At 43.9% G+C, this 23,831-nt stretch overlaps 1 protein-coding gene across 3 annotated transcripts; it reads left to right on the top strand.

Annotated features, from left to right (window-relative positions):
• Window positions 1–598: 598 nt before the first annotated feature.
• RLIM (ring finger protein, LIM domain interacting) lies at window positions 599–23,300 on the top strand. Of its 3 annotated transcripts, XM_087748382.1 has the most exons (4): window positions 599–769; window positions 10,899–11,087; window positions 11,942–12,025; window positions 12,857–23,300. In XM_087748382.1, exons 2-4 carry the CDS (start codon window positions 10,919–10,921, stop codon window positions 14,389–14,391), a joined length of 1,788 nt encoding a protein of 595 aa, XP_087604508.1. In that variant the 5' UTR covers window positions 599–769; window positions 10,899–10,918; the 3' UTR covers window positions 14,392–23,300. The 3 variants fall into 3 exon arrangements, with proteins under 3 accessions (XP_087604508.1, XP_087604509.1, XP_087604510.1); XM_087748383.1 differs by lacking the exon at window positions 11,942–12,025; XM_087748384.1 differs by lacking the exon at window positions 599–769 and having other exon boundaries at window positions 10,950–11,087; window positions 12,838–23,300.
• The last annotated feature ends 531 nt before the right edge of the window (window positions 23,301–23,831 follow it).

Raw genomic sequence — 23,831 nt, 5'->3', positions numbered from 1 at the left:
TCACAGTTGTCTTTAATACACCACGCTAGGTTAGGCAGCAGAGAAAACCCAGCGTGAGGAGAGGGGAAACGGTCCCACAGTTAGCGGGCAAGGACAGCGAATGTCCGTACCGACAGACACCACTCCTCGCTGACAATTTTTTGTCACATTGGCCATTGCCAGCCTCGAGCGCTGGCACCTCTGCCCGGCGCACACCATGAGGTGACATGAAATGGCCCCCGCGCTGACAGGCCTGGCTCCTGTGGGGACACGGGCCCTACCGCTGCTGCGCCCTAACGGCACCACAGGCAGGCGCTGCTGGGCCCCGGGACCCTCCGCATCCCCGCGGGGCGGCAGGAGGCGGCGGCCTGAGGGGCGGCCGTGAAGAGCCCCGACACCCACCCGGCCTCCATCCCGCCCGGCCACAGCCCTCGGCCCTTTGCCCCTCTTCCAAATGGCGGCGCCCGCTCGGCGCTGGGGCCGCTCTACCCGCGCGGTCCTCCACGCTCCTCTCGCTGGGCCGCGCTCCCCCCTCCCACCGCGCAGGGGGCGGCAGCGCCTGCGCAGAGGCGCCTGCGCCTTCGCTTCCGTTTTGTCGGCGGCCGCTTCCGGGCCCCCGTTCCTTGGTAACAATGGAGCAGAAAATGGCCGCCTGAGAGGGGAGGGAGGGCGACGCTGCGGCTGTTTGGGGACGGACGGAGCGGGGAGAGCCAGGACCGAGCCCGCTGAGGAGCGGGGAGAGCAGCGGACCGAGAGCTGGGGAGGCGGCGGCGGGCGGCGGCGGCGGGCGGTGAGTATCGAGGCCGGAGGCGGACTCTCAAAATGGCCCGGAGAAGGGAGAGGCCCAGGCCCAGGGGAGGCGGCGGCGGCTGAGGCCCCCGCCCGGGGCCGGGGGCGGCCGGGGGCCGCGGGACCCCTCTGCCCCTGCTGTGGGCCCCCGCCGTGCGGACTTCGGGGTCCCGGGTAGGGCAGGGCGGCTCCTGGCTCCGCGGGGCTCGGGAGGCCGAAACCGCCCCGCGGCAGAGGCGGAGCGGGGTGCCGTGATGGAGCTGGGGGCGGTGATGGCGGTCTGCGGGCGGGTGTGCCCGGGGCACGGCGGGGATCTCCGCCTCCGTCTCTCCCGGATGGGCCGGGCTCTGTCACCCTGGGGACGTTTCCCCTTTCCCCCGGGGCGTGTGGCAGGGCCTCCCGCCGAAGCGGGGCGAACCTGTTCCTCCATTTGGAGCTGGAGGAGGGTTTGCGCTCCCCCCCTCGGGGAGAGCTGCTGGGCCCCTCACCCGCTAGGTATCCGGTTGGGCTGGAGGGGGAATTGAAACTAGCTCCTTTTTGGAGGGGTGGAGTGTGGGGGGGAATTATAGCCACTATCTTGGGCCTCGCCATACTGTCTTAAGGCTCGCAGCGCTTCAGGACCGTGTTTTCAGTCTATTCTTCCTGTGAGTTGAGAGAAGAAGCCCTTTTGTAGGAGACAGGCAAGAGGAGCTCTTCGTATCTTGCTGTGTCTGTTGTAAGGGTCTTGATCAGCCTGTGACCTGTTAAAACCTGTGATGTTTGCTATTCCTACCCTATTAGTTTCTCTCCAGTTAATCACGTCATCTTTGCCATGTCACCTTAGTTTCCTGTGCAAGTTCTTCCTTCCCTTTTTAATACTGTTTGTTTGACATTTAAGGTTTCTGTTAACTGTGTTTCAAAACCACTGTCAAGTCCAGCTAGGTGTATGTATTGCTTTATCTTCAGTGATCCGTTTTAATGGAGGAGCAATATCAGGTTGTATATAATAGTATGTATATATATGTAATGTAGTTATTAGGGTTTGTTATGTGTCTTGATTTTAGTGTGTTAGTAGGAGGAGCCTGACAAAAGGTTCCACAGCAAAAAATACAGATTTTATTTTTTTTATCATAGTTTTGTTTGTTTCACCATTTTTCAGGGAGATAGTGTCTTTATACAGGGAAGCTTGTAAACAAGAATTCGAACTCAGTTGTACCCAATAGTATCATCCCACATCCGATTTATTTTCCCTGTCCATATTGGCAGTACTGGTTAATTTCAAGTTGTAAATCGTTGTCAAAATGCTAAAGAAGCTCTGACACCAATTTGTCCCTGAATTTTAATTGCGGTGACTTGTCAAGTCTTTTAAAAAAATAAACAGTTGGCTGCTTCTTGTGCAGTTAATTATCTTAATTGAGAGTCAGATGCTTAGTTTTGTTGTAGTGGTCAACTAGCACTTAAACTGACTGTGTTCTCTCTACAGGTTTACCATTTTGGAATTAAAAGAATTATAGTTTGGAATTATGCCTTGCCTGCTCCTGACAAGGGAAAACACACCACACATTATAAAATTAAGGGCTTCTTGTTATGTTAGACCACTAAAGCATAACAACTACAGTGTTCTATTCATCAGCAATTCCGACTACATAAATGTTTGTCACTGAAATAACCACACCGGCATTTTTCAAGCGTGTAGTGATTGTCATCTGTATCATATTTATTTTCCATATTACTGAATTCATAAACATGCCAGGTTGTACTGGAAAACAGTATTACAAGTGTCTGGTCTCCACTACGTGTCTTTTTTTTTTTTTTTTTTTTTTTTTTTTGTACTGGTATTTTCAGGGGAGTGGATAGTGTGATCCTTAAATGGAAATGTTTTCAAAACACCTATATATTAACAGCTTGTTCCTTTATTCCTTTTCCCTATGGGAATGTATCAAAATAAATACCTTGAACTTAGTAGAATGCTTCTAGTTGCAGTGGAGGTATTATACTACATTTTTTTTTACAGCCATAACATAATGTTATGACTTCATATACTTGAGTCTAAACATTACATTTAAGTCCAATTTAATATAGCTTAACACGATACTAAGCAGTTCTAAATTTTTTTTTGTAGAGAACTCAGTTTCCATGTATTAAAATGTTTGAATCCAAACAAGATTATTGGGTATTTATCCAAATTTTTGTGACTTAATCTCGGTCTCGATGAAAACTTATTAACTCTTGAGCTTGCAAAAATTAACCTTGAAGGGATAAAACCAAACATGAACATCTCCATCTTCAAGATATTTTTACGACAGTCTTGTGCATTTCAAAAACAATACTTCTAAACAGTGTGGCAGTGTACTGACTTAGAGTCAGGACCTTTGTATGGTGAGTAGAGATAGGCAGAAGCATCACAGACTTTTCTGCTTTTGCACAGGTTCCTGGCTGCAGTTAAGATAAGAAACACAAAAGCCTGTCTCTCCTTCAGACTGTTCAGGTTTATATTAACGAGGTACTTGTTAGTAACTTTTTGTTGACATGCAGCATTGAAGCTCAGCTTTTTACTCGAGGCGGTCTGCGGAGTTGTATGGTCTCATAAAATGATAATTGAGTATGTAGGAAAAGTCAGCACACATTTTCTCTTAATTTAGTAACTTAAAAACATTTTGCTTAGAGCACTCTTAATTTCAATATGCAAGATATATGTGCGTGTAGTCTTGTTAAAATGCTTGAGCTTGCCTGCCTCGGTATATCATCAGAAATGGAATTCTAGTCTTATAGATAGCTATTTAAATTAAAATAAACTTTACTTAATTTTATTTTCCACTTCTATATTTTTTAGGCGCTAGACATCAACAGCAACAAAAATGCCTGTATCGGAATTCCTGTGCAGGTCGTGGTTGTAGTGATTGTCATTGTTTTATTGGCCTTTTACTTTCAGTATTAGCTGTATTAGCAGCAGTTTTGTGGAGACAGTGAGATTTGGTAGTAAATTGAAAGATGAGTTTTTCTTTTTTTAATTGGAATTCAGTGAGTTACAATTGGCTCGATGCTTTCACTAACCAGAAGTTCTGCTTCTTCAGAAATCAAAACACTACATGAGGGTCATTGTGTAGTTTTGTGGGTACAACTTCCTTGGATGTCAACTGTGTTGATACTGGTGTCTTTCAGTGTCAACACTGGTTACTTGTGTGCAGCATTACTTCTTCCTTTCAGCTTAGAGTAGGCCTTCTGCTTGCTCATCTAGCAGGAAGGTCACTTCTGGGGGAAAAGAGCATCGTTTCATGAGACTGCAGTGCTGGAAACTTGTTACACCTTGTATACTCTAAGCTTTCTCTTCTGTGATATCATCTGAATTTGAGGGCAAAAGGCAGTACTATCTTAATTTTATTTTCAACTTGTATGTGAAAAGTGTTGGTTTAGTAAGTACAGATGATAAAATGTGAAGCCCCGGATTTTGGCAGTTCTTACTGCATTTTATTTTCAGAGCTCCATCTTTGTTCCACGTGCTCTCAGTATTCTGGAATTGCGAAGCTCTACCCTTCTGTACGGAAGATTGGAAAACTGTAATGAGTTTTGTTTCTTTTTTAACTAGAGCTTTTTGAGTTGGGAATTTATGCAGTAAGATGGCTACTCTGCCTTGGGTACTGTAGGACTGTTGGAGAGTGCTGGGATTCTGTACCCTGATTTCTTCACTTCTTTCTGACTTCTCAGGAGTTGATAGTACCTCTAAGAGTGTTTCTCCATCTCAACAGTTGGTTCTGTTGAAATGTTCTCTCTTCCCTTTTTTTTTATTCTGTGGAATTTTCTGCAACTGTTCTGCAGAAGTATTCATCTGCTTTCTGTTGTTTAAAATGTATGCTCAGAAGGACATCTTGTTTTACAGCCTTTGCTTTGAAACATACCGGGGTAGTGAAATAGCTGAATCGATGTTTAACACTCCTTATTAAGCTGGCATTTAAATCTTACAGCAGTTTACATGGAACACTTCATAGAAGACAAAATTTTCTTCCAGCTTTCCAAAAGTGGCACGTGTTCCATGATATTTTTTGAGGCAAAGAGGACATAGGGAGTTCTCGAGTGTTCAAAATTTGTGGTAGGTTTAGTAGAAATCTAGTAAGAGCATAGATCTGTTGTTCATCAGAGTGTCAACAGAAAGTAAGAATAGCAGAAAAAAAAAGAGTATATCCAAAATTCATGACGCAACTTTGAAAACTAGAAAAGTGTGTTACTTATTACCATTTCTAAGATGTAGATGAGTGAATTGTGATCACATCGAAGGCTTTGATAGCATAGGTACAAAAGGAAACTTGTGCACCTGCACAAAAAGGAAAAAAAAAACCAACTTGACATAATGAAGCTCCATGTATAATGCAAATAGATAGCTGATTCATTTTACTGTTTTATGGTATCTTTTTCCTTTAATGATAGAATTCACTGACAGACAGGTTTTTCTTTTGCTTTTGAGCTTGGAGACTTGAATGATGAAATATTTAAAATGAAAATGTAGTTTCTGTTGTGTCTTACTTTCTGCTAGTTTTAAGTATTCAGAAATTGGATACTGACTGGCATGGAAACTATTTTTCAACTTTTAATTCTTCTAGGAAAATCTAGTAGTTGGGCGGTGGGGTGGATCAGCTGAATACTGCACATCAAGTTGGTTTTGTTGTGCTTAAAGAACCCGGGGTAGCAGAACTGCCTGTTCTAGCTGCTGTTCCAGTGTCATTTGAGAAATGGAATTGGAGAGACTGCTGGCAGGGGCTCGTCCTGCCAAATGGGACAGCACGTTAGAGCTGCTGAAGTCAGAGATCATGGAAAGCGCTTTGAACAGACAGCTGTGTTGTACTTCTGCTGTAGAGCTAAAATGTCTTTGAGGTATGTTCAGTGAAAGCAGGGGAGGAAAAAATAGTTAATCTATAAGAAAACAACACAGAAAATGAGTATTTCTGGCTTCCGCTACTGAGTCACTTCTTCTAGTCAAAGGGTTTGATAATTTCTGCAGACTGGAAGTAAGCAAGGTGCTCTACCGGTTGAAGTACCTAATTAAGGTGAGGTTATGAATCATAAATGAGAAATTAGCCTTCTGCTGAGCACATCTATGGAACACTTATTCGTATTGCCATCATCTTTTTTGTTTATACAAAGGTATTAATTATGTTGCTGGGATGTGAGGTAATTCAGGAAATATTCCTAACATACAGGGCACTACGAATTCTCATGTAATGCTGAAATACTGGTAACACCTAGATGGGAGGAATTTTGGAGGAAATTTTTGTTGCACAGCTAGCTTGTGAGCATCTGAATTGTTTCTGCAGTTTAACTAATTCAGTGCCTTTCTCCGGCTAAAATTTGAGACTTGCCTCGTAAACCTAATGGAGATTCTAACTTTAAGGTATTGCTTTTTCTTTTAACCCTGCAAATCAGTGATTTCTGAGTTTGTCTGATCTTCTAAGTTTTACCTAGTTAGTTTAATGAGAGTTCTAATGTTTTATGTAATTTTTTTTTTAAATTTAAAAAGTCAGGAATGCAGGCTGAGGTAGTGTCCTGGTATTCAATACCGATAACTAATGGCAGGAGATATTACACATCTTTGAAGGAGGAAGAGCTAGTGATTTATCGCTGTGACTTATGGTCCATTAGTACTTTTTCTGGGAAGAATTCTGTAGTCCGTAAGTGCTCAGCAGTATGGGGATGCACAGTGTTATTGTTGAAGGTAAATGGACAACGCAAATATTTTATCGCTGCTTGCTGTCCCACTAGATTGTTTTAAAGCAGTAGTACATTCCTGACTGATTGGATTTAGTTTACACATGACGTCGCATAAGGGAAAATGTGAAGTATTTCTTGTACTGGAAGAACAATAACTTTGCATTACTGCAGGAATAGCTAGTACTCTTAAATTGTTCCTATCCAAAAGAGCATAGTATTACTTCCTCTTGAATAAAAGAATGTAACAAACAATACCTTTTGTGGGCTTACTGGTTTTGCTCCTGCAGTCTCTAGCAGCAGTGGAGAGACAGCTAGTCATTTGTGCTCTGAAATCTCCAAGATTGGTGAAGCATAACTGCAGGGAAGATACTTTGCTGACTTGTGGAAGGATGGGAACACCAATTAAGAATTCACTGTAGTTAGTGTGTCTGGATATTCAGCTGCTGAAGAATATTTCCTTTAATTTCTTTTTTTTTTTTAAAGGAGAAAATTGTTTATTCTAGCTATGATTCTCTTGTTTTGTGCAACCTTTAGGCGATTCCTTCCCCTCCTTCCCCTCTCTTTTCCCATAAAGAGATTTTCATTGCTGGATATCTCAGGTGAAGTTGGCAATAATCAGCAGATCTGAACTTCCTGCTCATAGATGTGACCTTCCCCACCCTTTGTCAACTCAGTGCTGACATGGGAGGACACTAAAGGAGGAAATTCTGAATCTTTTAACTTGGATAAGAACAAAGGCTTACTTTGAGTTGAACTAAACCACTGGAAGAAAAACAGAGTTGAAGCGTACCTGCATATTAGATAATGAAGTGTTGGTTATTTTGTTGTAACTTAATAGTATACTTGTTGTTTTCCCTCGTCAGGTTTCCCTGTGTTACTGTAGTCAGCTTCCTTAAGCCAGTCTTAATTTTCTGCAGTGGATGAGCTGAGAGCAGAATCCTGAATGAGGGGCAGGTTTTCAAGTTATTTCTGCAACACTCTACCATGCTGAAATAGGAGCAAGGTGATGTAGTAACTGCCACTGTGGAAATCCTGTTGTACAGTGAGATGGGACCTACGGAATCATGCTGAGGCAGTAGTAGTCTAAATATTCTAGTAAGTTCAGCCTGATAATGTAGTGCTCTGCGGTGGCATGGGAGGTGAAGCTTCAGATGGACAATGTGGACAATGAGCTGAGTGGACAGTGAAGAGAGAGGAAGTAGCAGAAGCCTTGGGGTAGAAATCCTATTTTCCATTTACTGGCTGTAATATCAGAGCTCTAGTTTGAAGAGCGTCATCCCACTTGCTCTCAACAGTAAGGTAGGGAGAATGTGTTGATGTGCATTTATGCGTTTCTTTGCCATCTGCATTTCCATCAGTGTAAACATCCCATATAGATTCATAGCATTTCTCGGACACTGAAGCTAAACAGCATGAAATTGGGGTACAGTGGGCCAGTATAATCTGTTACAGTAGCTTGCAATAGCAAAATACAGCAAGTTTGTCACTAGTAGGAATAGTCCTAATGTAAATTAAATTCTTCATTCAAAATCCCACCTCTGAGGCTTTTTTCTTAGCAATAGCGTCTTTTCAGTCTTGACCAATAGCTGATTTTATGGTTTAGGAGGGAGGATATAAGATGATGGAGGAGAAAAGAGGAGCAAACCTGGAAATAGTAAGACTGACTTTGGCTTATTCTGAGCATTTCCTAAAGGGTCACCTATCAAAGCGTACATTAGTCCGTTGGTAAAGAAGAGATTATTTTTTTTCCCCTCCCACTTCGCTTGTTTTGACTCTCCCTTTTTCCCCAGACCAAGAACATTACCCCTTCATCTTCTGAAATAGAATGGGCAAATGTCTTTGAATCAAAATAGGCATTATATAGCTAAGGTGCCTGCAAGCACTGGAATTACAGTTAAAAGGAAAATTTCAAAGCATAAGCAGTAAGCAAATGTTGTGCTTTGTATGCATAGCGCGGTTTTCTTTTTTTAAAAACTGTGGTAGAATTAGTCTAATGCTTACAAATATGTTAATATTACCATCTTTAGACATTCTATCTGTGTTAAAGTTGGTAAACACCAAGGTGGCAGTCATTTTGGGGAAAATATTTTGCAAAACTTTATGCTGCTCCTGTCCCTTAGCATCTTATTACGTTCCCTTATTTTCTTAATCATATTGTCAACTTTGTTTTATTGTTGTCCTAAAAAAGGGAATGCTGGTTAGACTTTTGATATGTATCCCCAGAGAACTAATAATGCATCTTTCAAGGTTTTATTTTGGATGCAAGTCTCTTGTTCTACTTGAGGCCTTATTCAGATGTTTCTTAAAAGCAGCTGTCTTTGTATTTCTGGTATCTTCTCTAGAATGAGTATGTCTTTAAGTGAAGTTACTTGGTTGTAATTCTGCTACAGAAAGCTTGTAAAAAGTTGTTTGAGTTGCAAGCAAGCTATGTTCTCATTAGAAATACATGTCTGAGATTTGAAAGGCATACAGATTTCATAACAGCCCGGTCCAAGTTGAACATACCTGCTGAGACCATTGCACAACTTTTACTGTGAATTGCTTCATCTGTCGGTGTATTTGACAGCATGTCACATGCAAGTCTTCAGATGGGCCATGCAGTCTTTAGATTGCACCAGAGATTTAGCAATGCAGAGAAAGCTGATGGGCTTCCATTTGAAACGGTAGCAACCCTAGTGATTGCTGCTGCTTACTGATAAAAAGGTGAAAATTAAGCATAATTTCTTTGGTAAAATGACAGAAATTCTCAGAACCAAATAATACCAGTAGCCTTGCATATGGTATTACTGAGGGGCAACAAGTCATTTGTGCCTTAATATGACTAACTTAAAAACAAGTTCTGCTGCGTCAGAATTCAAGACAAAGAGGGCCAGAGTAGCTATTTTATAATCTGCAAGTCTGCAATAATGGGATGTCCTATCCTGTGGAATTTTGTACTGTTACACACCAAGGTTGTCAGTGCGCTTTAATTTTCACGATAGCAGCTGAAATAAACTACCCCTGGAGATCATGCGGTGCTGCTCTTCTGTGGAGAAGCACTAATGTAAACTGTGGGCAGCCTTGACTTGACAGCTGTGCTGATAAACCAAAAAAAGATGCTTTTTGCACTAGACAGATGTCTAAGTGTTGGAAATTTTCCAGTGAGAAGCAGAAAAGCTTTATTCTTCCAGTATTTTCATGTCACATGAAGTATGGTTTAAATGAAAGGAATGTTTTCTGATGGGGGATGTTATTGCAGAGCTTTTTAGCATGCAGAGGATTAGCTTGCTAATCACCTCTCTGAGTAACTAGATTCTACCAGTTGTACAGGAAAATTCTTGATGTTGTGAATAGCGAGGCATAGTGATTAAGGAAACTAGTAGTTATTTTAACTTCATTTGATATATTTGCATGGCGCAAGTAGTGCCAGAATGTCTCCTGCATTTGCATGTATTTTGTTATAATATTTATCAAATATAGACATGGCATTCATCAATAATTTTTTTTTTTGAGACACACATTGTCAAAGATCTCATCCAAATGAAAAACAATATGAAGAGAAGATTATGTTAAAAAATACACAGTATAGAAGACAGCTGTTTATAGCAGAAGTTATACCTAGTTTACACTATGGAGCTTTGTCCTGGAAATGCTAGTCATCAACATCAGTAATTCAGTAAATGCCGAAACTTGCAAGCAAATTCTTCTCTCGACATAAAACTACAAAGTTGATTTTACAAACCCTTTTCCTTTTTTGAGGAAACTAATAGTCCAGGTTGGTGTTTTGTTGTTTGGGTTTGGTTTTTTTTTTTTTTACACACAGTTTTCTATGGCATCTTCCATCTTTTATATTGGAATTCTTCATCACCCCTTCATTCTGTTAAAATTCACTTGGCTGTTGAAGAGGGAGTTTCTCATAGCAGGCAGTGAGTTGGATTGATTCCTGCTTTCCTCACCGTAGTGCAGGGCAGGAAGAAGTGATGGACACTTAATCCCATGCTTGTTTAGAGTTAGAGAGCATGATCAAGGATGGCTTGCTTATGCCTTGTACTACACTTGCATGGCACTGTAAGGCATGCTTTGTGATTTGTGAGCCAGCTGCGGTATTAGGGATATTTTACGCTAAAAAGCGCATAGTCACGGGTGCGTAGTCAGCTATGTAAAGAGGGACTAAGAGTTATGGCTGATATTATTGCACGTGTTCATACTTGCTGCTTTGTTGAGTGTTTGATAATGATGGGCATAGATTTTGTTTGTATTTCTTGAAGAGGTTCATGCTTTGAGAATTATTTCATTTATGATCCCTGTGGTTATGCAGCTTATCTTAACCGAAGCCTCATTAGGAAACTACTCCCCTCCGCCTCGCCAAATTTAAGGGTAACAATGAAGGATATATAGTACAGGTTAAAGGTACCTAAATTGCCTGCTATATTTCACTATGCTGGATGAAAGATTTATTTTCTCTTTTTTAGGTACTCTTCCAGTCATCAAGATGGAGAGCTCGGATTCTAGTGATAAAGGAAATATCGATCAGTCGGAAGCGCAACGTCAGAGTCAGCTAGATCGGTTAGATCGAGAAGAAGCTTTCTATCAGTTTGTAAACAACCTGAGTGAAGAGGACTACAGGCTTATGAGAGATAACAATTTGCTTGGAACACCAGGTAGGTAATGCTGGTGTATGTACATCTTACTGGAATTGCTTGTAGGCGATTTGTGTCATTTTCTGTTCTCCTGAAACTATTTCACCCATTTAACTTGTGTGCTGCAGTTGTGTTCCATGGTAGGAAGTAGCTTCTTACTAGTTGGTGCATACTCAAATTTGAGCGGTCCTCTGACTAGGGAAGAGGTAGTTAGGATGATGTGGATTCATCAGATACAAAACTCTAGTGTTTAGACAACTTTGCGGGAACAGCCAGAGTTGACCCAGTTCCAGTTATGGACCCGTAGACATTTTTGATTGAGAAGTAATCTCCCTTAAGCATCTGTGTGCAAATTTTGTGCTGGCGAGGTTAAGAGTTTGTAACTAGGGTAAGTAGTCTGGTGTGAGATTCTGCATGGGCATTTTTATGTCAATTTTTAATTGACTTATTACTTTAAAGTGACTCTTTATAGGATGATACCTAATTCAAACCAGCTCTAATTTAAACCATGACTCAACTAATTTAAACCTTTTTTCATGCTTGTGAAGGTGTTATCTTAAAGATTTTACTCTGGACAGCCATTTAATTGGTACAGGATGATGAAAATTGCTGATAAGTTGTAGAGGTTACAGAACCAGAAAGCACATCTGCCTCAAATAGGTTGAAACTGTTGGATCTTTGAGCTTTGGCAAAACTTACTTGGGACAATGGTGCTGAAGTGTCTGAACAGCAGCCTGTTTGGCAGTCTCATTATGGCAGGATTTAATTAGAAGAAAAGACAAGCAGTGGCTTGTACCTTCTTTAGAAGCTTTTGATAATGCTTGCCATACATATGATCTGGAAATATTTTTGGAAAATTTTGCTTATTTTCTAAGGTGAAATTACTGAAGAAGAGTTGCTGAGAAGGCTACACCAAGTTAAAGAAGGTCCGCCACAGCAAAACAGTGATGAGAATAGAGGTATATACAGTATTTGTGAAAACTCTTAACTTTAGCACCCCATACGGACCTTAACTTGAGTGCAGGAGTGGAACAAGTTAAGCCTAGGCAGGTGCAAGGTGAGCTTTGTTTCAAAACTAAGTGAACGTTATGTCTGATTATCTGCTGCAGAGGTCAGTTTGGGACAGATTTCACTCATAACACATGTGTTATTTGCATCAAGATAAAGTTTCATTTAGGTTTCTTTTTTTTGTTATTATTTAAGATTGCCTTCCTGTCTGCTCCCTTCTGGGATGCTTTTTGGCAATCCCTCTTTTTTTATTCACCATTTTCCCCTTCCAAAGATGCTGTATTGCTTTCGTTACCGCCCTTCTCTAGAGGTTGGTGGAGGACGCTTGGAGCTTACCACTGGGGTACATTCTTTAGTGAGATAGATTTGCTATAAAGCCATTCTTCAGGTGAAGGGTCAGGACGAACTTAGTTCTCTATTTAGCGGTCGATAGATCACTTAATTGTTTGGAAAGGAAGAGACAGAATACTGATGTGTTATGACACCTGAAACGTGACTTTCCATTTACTTACAATAAACAATACGTGTTATTTTGATGACTTGTTTGCTCTGTGATGGCTGCGGCCTATCTGTACATATTAGAAAAATATCCACTCCTGCTCCCTTAAAAGAGCTCTGGTAGATAAGAGTTGTGATGCTACACGTGAAACCACAATAGCACTAGGTAGGATTAAGCACTTCTAAATTGTCACTTGTTAAACTAAGCAATTATGTTCTTGGAAAAGATCACTCCAGAATTAGCTCAGTACTCTAATTTTGGTAGTTCCCTGTCTTTTTCGCAGGTGCAGAGTCCGCAGAAGATGTTTCAAACGGAGATTCTATAATAGACTGGCTTAATTCAGTCCGACAGACTGGAAATACAACACGAAGTGGGCAACGAGGAAACCAGTCTTGGAGAGCAGTGAGCCGGACTAACCCAAATAGCGGTGACTTCAGATTCAGTTTGGAAATAAATGTCAACCGTAATAATGGGAACACAAATCCAGAAACTGAGAATGAGCCATCTGTAGAGCCTTCCAGTGGGGAGGATTTGGAAAACAGCCAAAGTGACTCTGAAATTCCAAGGTCTGAATCACCATCTGTAAGGCAGCCTGGATCAGAAAGGAGCACTTCGGAGGAGCTAACAACCGAGGAAGCTTCCCCTCCTAGAGGGCAGAGGAGAGCGAGAAGTAGGAGTCCAGAACAGCGGAGAACGCGGGCTAGGACTGATAGAAGTAGGTCACCTATTAATCCAGTGAGTGAGACTCCTCGCAGGTCTCATCACAATACATCATCTCAAACACTTGACCACTCCTCAGTGAACGAAGCTGAGGGAAGCTCTAGAACTAGGCAGCACGTGACATTAAGGCAGCACACAGTGGGGACTGAGATGCCAAGTGAAAATGCAGTTCTGTTTTCAACCCCTGAAACAAGACCTGCTCCTCAAGCAGCAGGTTCTTCAGAAACTAACGGCACCGGTGAGTCCGCAACTCCTGGGCAGAGGCCTCCTACCATAGTACTTGATCTTCAGGTGAGAAGAGTTCGTCCAGGAGAATACCGGCAAAGAGACAGCATAGCCAACAGAACTCGGTCCAGGTCCCAGACACCTAACAACACAGTCACTTACGAAAGCGAACGGGGAGGGTTTAGGCGCACGTTTTCACGGTCAGAACGGGCTGGAGTGAGAACTTACGTGAGTACCATTAGGATTCCTATCCGTAGGATCTTAAACACAGGCTTGAGTGAGACTACATCAGTTGCTATTCAGACTATGCTAAGGCAGATAATGACAGGCTTCGGAGAGCTGAGTTACTTTATGTATAGTGATAGTGATGCAGATCCTAGCGGCCCAACTCCAAATCAGAATGTGGATGCTTCCGAGGCACAGAACGGAGGTGGTGGTACTTCAAGCAATGAAAATACAGATGTTAGCTCAGGGGAGGTGTACGAAGGTGGTAATGAAGGTGGTTCAACATCTGGTGCCAGGCGGGAAGGTCGGAATACGAGGGGATCGGTCACATTCGAAGAAAGTGGTTCTCTACCGTTCCTTAGCCTAGCACAATTTTTCCTACTAAACGAAGATGACGATGACCAACCAAGAGGACTCACCAAAGAACAAATTGACAACCTAGCGATGAGGAATTTTGGTGAGAGCGATGCTCTGAAAACCTGTAGCGTGTGTATTACAGAGTACACGGAAGGCAACAAGCTCCGTAAATTGCCTTGTTCGCACGAGTATCACGTCCACTGCATTGATCGCTGGTTATCAGAAAATTCCACTTGTCCCATTTGTCGCAGAGCAGTCTTAGCTTCTGGTAACAGAGAGAGTGTTGTCTAAATGAGATGAGAATTTATGGCCGAGCAGCTAGTGTGATAGTGATGGGCAAAGAAGTCACTTCCTTTATGGCCACTTTTTGAGTGGTACCTCAGTGTATAGTAATGACTTGGAGTGAATCTTCCCTCATTTTCTCTGAATTCAAGCTTTTAAAATTGGAAAATTTCTTTAGGGTTTTCAAGATCTAGTCAGTTTGGGTGTTAAATTTCACTTGTCCAAAGACATCTACCCGCTTAAAAATATTTTTTTCTTTGTGAAGAGTATTAAGTTCTTTCCCCCTCCCAGCCCCTGCTATCCCAGTCCAATAAATGTTTTGTCCTCAAGATTGTGCTTATGAGGACTTCCTTGAGAAGTCATCCCAGCTAAACGCACACGAGTCGTAGAGGAATTTTTGCAAGAAATCCAACTATTTGAAAAAATAATATGAACTTAATTGCACACTTGAACATACTTTTAATTTTCCTACTGGGTTAATATTGGACATGTCTCTGTAAATAACACTAATGTTAGCCCTTTCCCCATCACTATGGCACGCTGTAGGATGAGCTGTTAGCTTAATTGGGATATTTATCTTGTTGTGGAAATATAAGAATTGCCTATGCTTGTTTAAATAAAAAAAAAAAATCTGTTTTAAAATTGTAAAGCTTTTTTGTAGAAGCTCAGTACTTTTCCAATGCACTGTTGTACTAACGCATTAAGAATTAAAATTGTACCATGCTTAGAAATCAAGAATGCTTTTCATACAAAACCCACCACACAGAGAGCAAACTAAATACAAGAGAGCTGCTTTTGTAACTGTGTACCTGTCAAGAGCAGTGCATATCTGTACTATTTATGTGAACAGCTACTGTAATATAAAAACAGTTGAATTAGACATCTTAATTGCATCCAAAAAAACAAGAAATTAAATGTTATAATTGCAGTGTTTTGGCTCAGTAATGCCACCAAAGAAGATGATAAACATTAGAAGCTGTTCTAATGGCTGGTTGTTTCTTGGTATGGTTGCTAATATGTAATAATACAACCCGGTATGTACCAGTTCATTCAGTGAGGTTTGTGCCCGATTTTTCTATCAACTTTTGCTTTCAATTTTTGAGGTAACTCTGTGCAACTATTCAGCAGACAAGCACTGACAGGTTTTTTTTCTTCACCACCAGTATTAGCGACCTCTGGATCTGTTGAGCGAGCATGCTGATATATCCAGACTCAAATGCCACAAAAAAAAAAAATTAAGTATTAACTGGAAAACACATTATTAGACTGTTAGATTAAATTTGAAAATGATAATTGATTATGGGAGTATATGTAAATGTGTAGCCAATTCTAAGAATAACATTAAAATCCCCCAACAAATTCTTTATACTCCTATCGGACAGATTAAACTTAGTTGAATTTACCTTTAAAATTATGTGCGTGGCATATTGTAATTGAGAATTGCAGAATGTACCTCAGCTCTCATCAGTGTCAGGGGAAAACATCCCTCCCCCTCAATGACCTGCTCTTTGTTTTATTCTCTAATGATGTTTTTTTTCCTAGCTTACATGTGCAACAGGGAGAGCAATATTTATTTCAACTCGAGGGTAGTGGTTATGAAGGGATATGAACTGCTCTTGCTCGCTATATGGGAAATGTTGCTTGTTCCTCAGATGACAAAACCAAAGCTGGCCTATCTCTTTTTTCTAATTAAAACACATTTTTGGTGTTTTATAGTGGTGGTTGCATAAACTATAGTCTCTGCTCTAAGCCATTTTAACATCTCATCAGCTAGTTAAGGATTCCACAGTGTCCCAAAATTCCAAATTTTTTCTACGTGTGCGTTTTGTGGTGTTTGGTTCAGCGGGAAACGCTGACTGCTATTGAGCTCGCTTTCCTCCTGGTGGGACACACCATCGTGGCAGAGGGGATACGTGTATTCTTTTTGACCAGAAGAATAAATAAGGTCATGTTTTTAAATCATGCATCGCTGTAAAATTGGAAGTTAGCTATTAAGTTCAGGTGCTGGAGACTCTATGCCAAAATTTCCTCAACAAAATAACACTTCTGAATTTCTTCCAGTAGCATTGACATAGCAAATCCATGCTATCCGTTGCAGTTTCCAGTAGCTGTACTGACTTACTGGAGCGTAGAATTAGAAGGAAAAACCCCTCTCTATGTGAATACCACGTTAGATTTTGACGGTCTGATGTACATCTCTGAGGACTAAGGCTGGTGACCAGAAAGAAAGGAGCCCGCTAGTGCTAATGAATGTGAAGCACGGCTGTGATACGTGTCATTCAACAGAGCTTTCTTTTTAGTGTTCTGAGTTTCCAGTAACTGTTCACGTTGGTAGAATCAACTTTACAGTTTTGTTATAGCTTAATAGTGGCATGCCTTAACATTTTATCTTTCTGTAACAATAGCAACTAATAAAATGTTGGAGGTTTCCCAGATGGTACCAAGAACAAATAATTTAACCTCAGTGCAGGAAACCTTGAATGTTCTCAGTGTTTCGTATGCCTTTTCCAACGCTGAGCGTGCTAAGGGCGCCGGGGGTTCCTTCCCTGACGTCTGGAGGAGTTGGCGGAAATTAAATTGCTGATACAGCAAAGAGCTCTTTACGTAGCTGAGTCATCTGTCAGCGCCTGTGGTAATCCAATTTCTATTCTTTGAAAGTCGGATTGGAGTTAGAAAAAGCCAACATTAACGCTTCAGTTGCTAACAAAATATGGAGGACTCTAATTGAACGAGGTTGGCAGTTAGCCTAATTGACAGGTTACGAATCATTCTGGTATTGAGCGTTTGTGCTTACCGCTTCCCTCAGTTTACGCTTTCTTGGTATTACGGGAGGGCTACAGGCACTTCTCTCGTGCTCGTAGCCCCGCGCAGGGTTACGCTGGCTGGTTTGGTCGTTTCCAAAGGCCTGGCTATGGAGGGCCAGTCTGCAGGGGCAGGGCCAGCCCGGCCGCCTGGCTCGCAGTGCCACCCTGTGGGAGCCTCTCGCCCTCCCTCCGAAGCCGGGGTGACTCCGTCTCCGTCCTCGGAGCAGCGTGGTTTCTTTTGCATCGAAGGCTGTTGTTTTATTTTATTTTTGAAGGAGGTGGTTTTTTTCAAACTGCAAACCACCCGAGCTCCTGCTGTGAATATCTGTCTGGTGCGTAAGCGTAATTCCTTTCTGACAGGACAGACCTGTATCCACAGGACTTCCATACGCAGCAATTAAAGCAGTCACAAGGCCAAACCTAGACGAACGCACAGTATTTTTTATCTAAGAGTGCGTTTGATAGTTTAACCCGAACTATGAACCGATACAGAGTTGTGGGTGCTTACTTTCTTTTTTTTAATTGGGGCTTTATCCATTAAAAGACTGAAGACTTATTCCCGGGGGTTGTTAGATTTCCTTTTCACGTGCACTTTTTTATTTCTTCGAACAAGTTGGGTTTTTTGCAAAGAACTTGCAGGCAGTTAATTGACTTGTTTTAAAAATGATTTGGTTAGTGTAGGTACTGCATGCATAGAAATTACTCAATAAAAGTTTGCAGACGTTTTGTAAGAAGCCTGGATGTGCAGGCGCAGCAGCTGCACGGACGATATCTTACCGGCTTTGATGGAGCCATAATTTGCCCGTTGTGTCGAGGATTTCCCACCAAAGTTGGCACAAGGGGCCATAACGACTGTCATTCCAGCTTCCCATCACTTGTCTGGATTATGCAAATGCGGAGAGTCCAAAGGACTTTCCCTGGTATGTGTGCAGTGCATCTTTATCGTGAAATGGTTGCCTACACAAAGAGGAGGTTCCCAGTGGTCTCAGAATAACGAGGGTCTAACGTGAAGATGAGAAAGGAAGGGCAGTTAAGGTTGGCCACGGCGCTCTGACTTCCAGGTTTTCTGAATCTCCTCGTCTGATCTTCACCGTCACGCTGCAATACAAAGCTCCATCCCCTCGGCTTAGCCGCAGCCTCGGTTTGGGGTCCTTTTCGTGAATGCGTCCCTTCGTGTGGCGTGCTGATGTCTCGGTTTTCTCACCGGTCATCCTCGCTTCGCTGGCGTTGCTTGAGTAAGGGTATGTAAGCAAGCGCGGAGCTGATGAGGAACAGAGCCGTTCCGGAAGGGTCTGCCTGCTCCTCTGCCTTCTCCCAGGAGGAGGTGCTGCGGGTGAGCGTTGGCTTGGAGCCACGTTAAGGGAATTTATAACAAATGCAGAAATATTTCCAACCTTTACGTACACCAGGCTTTTTGGTTGTTTGTCCTTGACTAGGGAGGGAAGAAGGAGGGTGGAGAGACAGAACCAACGGTAACTTACCCAAAGTACATGCAAGTTGTGTTGTGTTAAAAAGAAAAGAAGATTGCCTCTGTTATACCAGGGCTTCCCAACCTCTTTTTGATATGAGGTATCTCTGGTTTTTTTCTTCTTTTTCTTAGGGGGAAACACGCCATTGAATTCGTTTGGATTGTTTTATCTGCTTTTGTTACCTTGAGCTAAAATACCCCAGACCCCTTCCTGAATTTCACTGTCTGCTAGTAAGGCTGTTGGTTGGGAAGCCCTGAATACAACCAAGAATGTAACAGTTTTCTTTTTTTTTTTTTTTTTTTTTGTACAGTGCTTTACATCTGTTTATACTGGACTTGTTTAATACAAAATGGTACTCTGAGGTCATTGGACAACAGTTTGACCAGATTTGATAGCTAACATTTAGGAGGAGTTTGTTCCCTATGTAAGATGTCATAATGCAAATTTAAATAGACTCAATAAACTGCATGAAGTGTTCATTTTGTGCTTGATCATCACTCCTTGGGTTTCTGCTTCTTACGGTGGGAATGCGCTGGAGTAAATGATGGTGGATGTGGCAGGAATTTATTTCCTCCGTACGCCTTTTCCCTTGAGGCTGGGCAGAAAGGAAAGAGCCGGAATGGTATAGAGTTAACTTCTCGGAAGAATTTATTGCTCCTTAGGATATAAAACTGAAGCAATAAATCTCACTATGTCCCAGACTTCTGTAAACCTGTCCGTGGATAACGTGGGATGCCAAAGCAGTGTCTGCAAGCTGTCTTTCAAGTCGTAGCTGTGACTTTTACGGGTGCCCGTCGGGACCAGGGCCCGGCGGTCGGGGCCGTCAGGGCCGAGTCTCCCTAGAAATACGCTTTGCAGCGTTCAGCAGCTTTCATGAGAAGCTCTCGCATATGGCTCAAAGCTTTGTCCTAAAATTAGTAGCTGATGTACGTGCAAATGCTTACTTGAGTGGAAAGGAAGTTTTTTAGGGCGTGGGAAGCTATCTTTATTATCGGCGCTTCCCTCACCTCGAGTAGGAAGCGGGAGCCGCTCCCCGAGAGGAGCGTGCCGGCATCGAAACGCAAGACGGGGTAGAAAGGCGACGCGTAGCTTGGAAACACCCAGGGTGTTGGGTGCCAGGGACGTGGGCAGCGGTACCACAGCTGGGCTGGTGCTTGACAGCACTGGGAGCGATGCTCTGGTTCGGTAAGGAGGAAAGTCCTGGGCTTCTCCAGGGATGCGCTGTGTCGGGATTCTGCTCCAGCTTCACCCTCCGTGGGGAGAGCTCTTGGATAAGGTTGGGGTTTTTTTCCCCATTCCCACATGCTTCGTCTCGAGCTCCGTGGTCTGTCTTGCTCTGCGAGTGTACAGTTCGATCTAAAATTGAGTCTTTAACATAGGCGTTAACTTTTATTTCGGTGACTTCATTCACCAAGTGGTTCCCAGGCTTTCTGCACCAGGAGCTCTTTGCCAGGTCACTGGCTCCAGCCCCGCGTCTCCCTGTCGGAAGTCCTTCGGTTTGGGTAGCCCTGTATTTGTTCCTTAAAAACTGTCAATCAATCCCCAAATTGCTTAAAGAGTCCGAACCAGCTGTGGAGCATGTGTGTGGCTGACTTCATCCCTGTGTTTGTTTTCTTTAATACATTTGAGGTCTTTGTTCTGGCCTGTAAAACTTTATATAACCTCGTTCCTCCTGTCGGTGCTTAAACCCTGTAACCTTTTCCATCGTCCTACTCCTCCCTTCAGGGTATATTTCCCTGGCAGATCCAGACCTTCGCAGGGGAATGTGTTTGGCCGCTTCGCTGGTCCTGCTGCCGGGTGGGAGGAGAACGGTTGTGTTTGGCAAACCTGGCCGTCCCCGAGCGATGGGGGTACAGGAACAACCATGCATTCGGGGGCTTCTCACCCTCAAAAGGGCTCTTCTGACCGCTCCTCGGTGGGGTCGAGTGTTTGGAAACAGAGAGGTGGGGAGAAAAGCGAAGGCTGGCTGCTCTCTCGCTTGCCCTTCCCAGCTGTTTCAAGTGTGATATTGAACCTGTTTGAGGGCTTTTAATATAACGAATCTAAACTCAGCTCTGTCGTGACTCCCTAAACCCTTACAATAAAGTTATATAGGGAAAACTAAACCCACTTTTTAGTCTTAAACTGGAGGGGCATTGTCTCTGATGCTAATGAGATGCTGATGCTGCATGCTCCAACTGTTCCCCTGAATAAATCCCCTGTTAAGCCGAGCATGTGAAAATCCAGGCGTCAAGTCCCCTCAACAATGATTACTTCATAAAATAGGAGGCAACCCATATTTGCTGAGGGTTTCTTGAGTTTTGGCACCCTACCCCATCAGAGTCCTGGGTTTTCAAGGAAAAAAGCGTACGAGGCGGCATCCTCGTGGGATTCGGGCGGCAGGAGCCGGACGGGGGCTGCGGCAGGTTCCCCGCGGCTCCGGCAGCCGGCAGAGCGATGCCCTGTGCAGCGCTGGGAGGGGAGCCAGCCGGGCTCCTGGCTGCCAGCACAGATTTTTTTTTTTTTTTTGCACTGGTTTGATTTCTCAGAATGGATTTGCAGAATGTGAGTTCTCCAGGCCGAAAGTTTGAGGCCAGTGGTTTTTTGCTTTGGAGCAGCGACTTTGCTTGTTGTGATGGGTCCTGTATGAAACGCCATGCAGCAAAAGGTGCCTGCCTTGCTTTCTTGGCTTTAATACCCACTCTAGTCTTTCCTTTCACAGCAGTGAAATGGCCTTGGCGACACCGCCCCAGACCGAAACCCCATGGTTTGCCCTGCGTCTGCAAAGCCGGACCTTGCCCGCAGGCTTTTGCTGATGCGGGAGGGTGTTATGGGTGTGCAAGCTCTTGAAACGAAGCTATTTCAGGAGCCCACCGGGTTCATCTCCTGACCCCCACAGCAGGGATCTATGCCGAGGCGCGAACAGAGGTGGGACCGCTGCGTGCCTGCCTGAGCATCGCTCGCTGCCGGCCGAGGGGAACGCGGCGCCAGGCAGGTGAAAGGCAGGAAAATACGCAGTGGAAGAAATAGTTTCATCTCTGTAGGTACTGCTGACTTCTCAATAAACTAAATAAATCCTAAATAAACTTGGAAATGACCCAGCCTTTGCTGCTGGCACCTTTGGGATGATCTTGCTTTAATTTATAAAGATGGATCTAAGTAAACTGAAATACTTGTTGGGGCGAGGAGGCTGGGTGATGCCCTGGAAGCTGATTGCTGTCGGCTGGCGTTGGGGCAGTGCTGCTCGTCCATCTCCCCTGGTCCATCTTCCCTGCACGCGTGGCGAGGCCAGGAGGGAAAGGGGGGCGGGAAATGATGGAAAGGGATGGAGAGATGAAGGAAAGAGAAGGTGAATTAAACTGATTGAAAACTAAGGAAGGGTAAAAAAATAAAAGGCTTTTGAACTGTGCTTGGCTGAGTGGGACTGGTAAAAACATCAACACAGCTGGAAGAAGAATACGGGTGGGAGCAAAACCATGGGGATCCTCGGGGTCTGGCTGCGAGGATGCAGAGCAGGTCCAGAAGAAGAGACCTGGGGACCGCGGTCCGGGACCCTTTGGGACTGAGCGGGAGGGCAGCAGGCGCTGCTGGGGATGATGTGGCGTTGGGCATGTATGCTGGGGCTGGCCCGGCCGGAGCAATGCTCCAGATGAGATCACAACAGATTTATAACCACAAAAATCCCGATCCTGGGCAGAAGAGGTGCATGCCAGGAGCCTGCGAGGATGGTGGGGGACACACATGGGGCCCCACTCGCGCCCCAGCCCGCAGCCGCGGGAGGGGCTGTTTACACAACCGTGCCGAAAAAGCCCCCGAACGCTGCTTGTGTTTCCAACGTGGGATCGAGCGGGGCTGTGGGTGATCGGGAGAGACTTGTTTAGTGCAGCTCTTGTGCCAAAAAATAAGATAAAAAAGCATACCCCGAAGCCTCGGCCAGGATAAAGCACGCACAAGCGAACGGGTCCAAAAGCAATCAGCGCTTCTTGCAGCCCAAGGTGTTTCTCTGTTCCCGCACCGGCGGGGTGGGCTCGGGCAGCCTCCCGCCGCAGGGTGCTGCCTGCTCAGCGCCAGCTTTGGTGTCAGCGGACCCCCACTGCCGGGACCACAGGGAGCCTGGGTGCTCCCCTCCCTCTTGCTCTCTTTTTCCCCCTCCCCTGCGCTGTGTTTGCCTTAGATCTAAGCATATATGTGTATTTTCCTCCTTCGCTTTGCCCTGCTGCCAGTATTAAGCGGTTTCCCATATTGCATTTAAAACAGCCCCTAAAACCCAACCCGAAGAAAAGCGAGCTCATCCCAAGCCCGCCCCATCGCTCACCCCCCCGCGCGTTCTCCTCTCCCCCGGGTGACGCACCCCGGTACGCGGGCAGGGGCGCTGGGCACCCCCCTCTCGGGGCAGGGGACCCCCGGCAACGGCCCCGGCAGCCCTGCGGAGCCTGGGTGCGGCTGAACAGCCCTGCGAAGGGACCTCTTCCAAATCCGTGCTTTAAATAACGGCAGCAAAGCAACAGCTCTAGGAAAGATTTGCGTTTACAGGCAGAGATGATTAAAAACAACAACAAAAAAGAGCTTCTGCCACTTGGTGCATCCTTCAAGTCCTTCAAAGGCACTTGCAGATGGGCTATTTTTCCTTTGGTGCTTTTTTGGTTTTTTTTGAAAGATTATAATATTTCAGTCCTGCAGAAAGAAAACAGATGGAGAAGAAGACAATGAAAGAAAACAAGCCCAGCCCGGAGCCCGTGGGGAGAGGAGCAGAGGAGCGGCTGGGCACAGCACGCCGCGGCCTCCAAACGCCCGTTAACCGCTTGCAGGCGGTCAGCCTCACCCAGCGGCACCGCGTACGTGGATATGTGCGTGTATACAGACATTTCAATTCAAAAACCAACTCAATGTAACTATAGGTATCGTATATGCCATTCACATATGTATATTTAAAACATATGTAATTTATAACTATTAAACTAATATAAAACATTGACGCGTGGGTCATATTTAACACATAAAACATACATGTAAATTTGGCATTTTGTAAGTGCAAACGTAAACTATTATATATAATCAGCTTGGTTTAATCCATGATATTTCAATTTTAATGTATGAATAGATATATACTTAACTATTGTGTTATAGTAATGAAAACATCCTTTTTGTTGTTGCTGCTGCTGTTTGGTTTGGTCTTTTCTAGTTTGCAGCCTTTCTA

This window comes from Nipponia nippon, unplaced genomic scaffold, assembly GCF_047370975.1.
Source record: "Nipponia nippon isolate SJK-2023a ecotype South Korea unplaced genomic scaffold, ASM4737097v1 scaffold_12, whole genome shotgun sequence".
NCBI lineage: Eukaryota > Metazoa > Chordata > Aves > Pelecaniformes > Threskiornithidae > Nipponia > Nipponia nippon.
Note: the sequence above shows the minus strand (reverse complement) of the source record. Positions and strands in the feature narration are given on the sequence as shown.

Coding starts and splice junctions, on each gene's coding strand:
- RLIM (XM_087748382.1), top strand. CDS start 10,919: ATGGAGAGCTCGGATTCTAGTGATAAAGGAAATATCGATCAGTCGGAA. Junction 11,088..11,941: donor CAATTTGCTTGGAACACCAG/GTAGGTAATGCT, acceptor TTATTTTCTAAG/GTGAAATTACTGAAGAAGAG. Junction 12,026..12,856: donor AAACAGTGATGAGAATAGAG/GTATATACAGTA, acceptor TCTTTTTCGCAG/GTGCAGAGTCCGCAGAAGAT.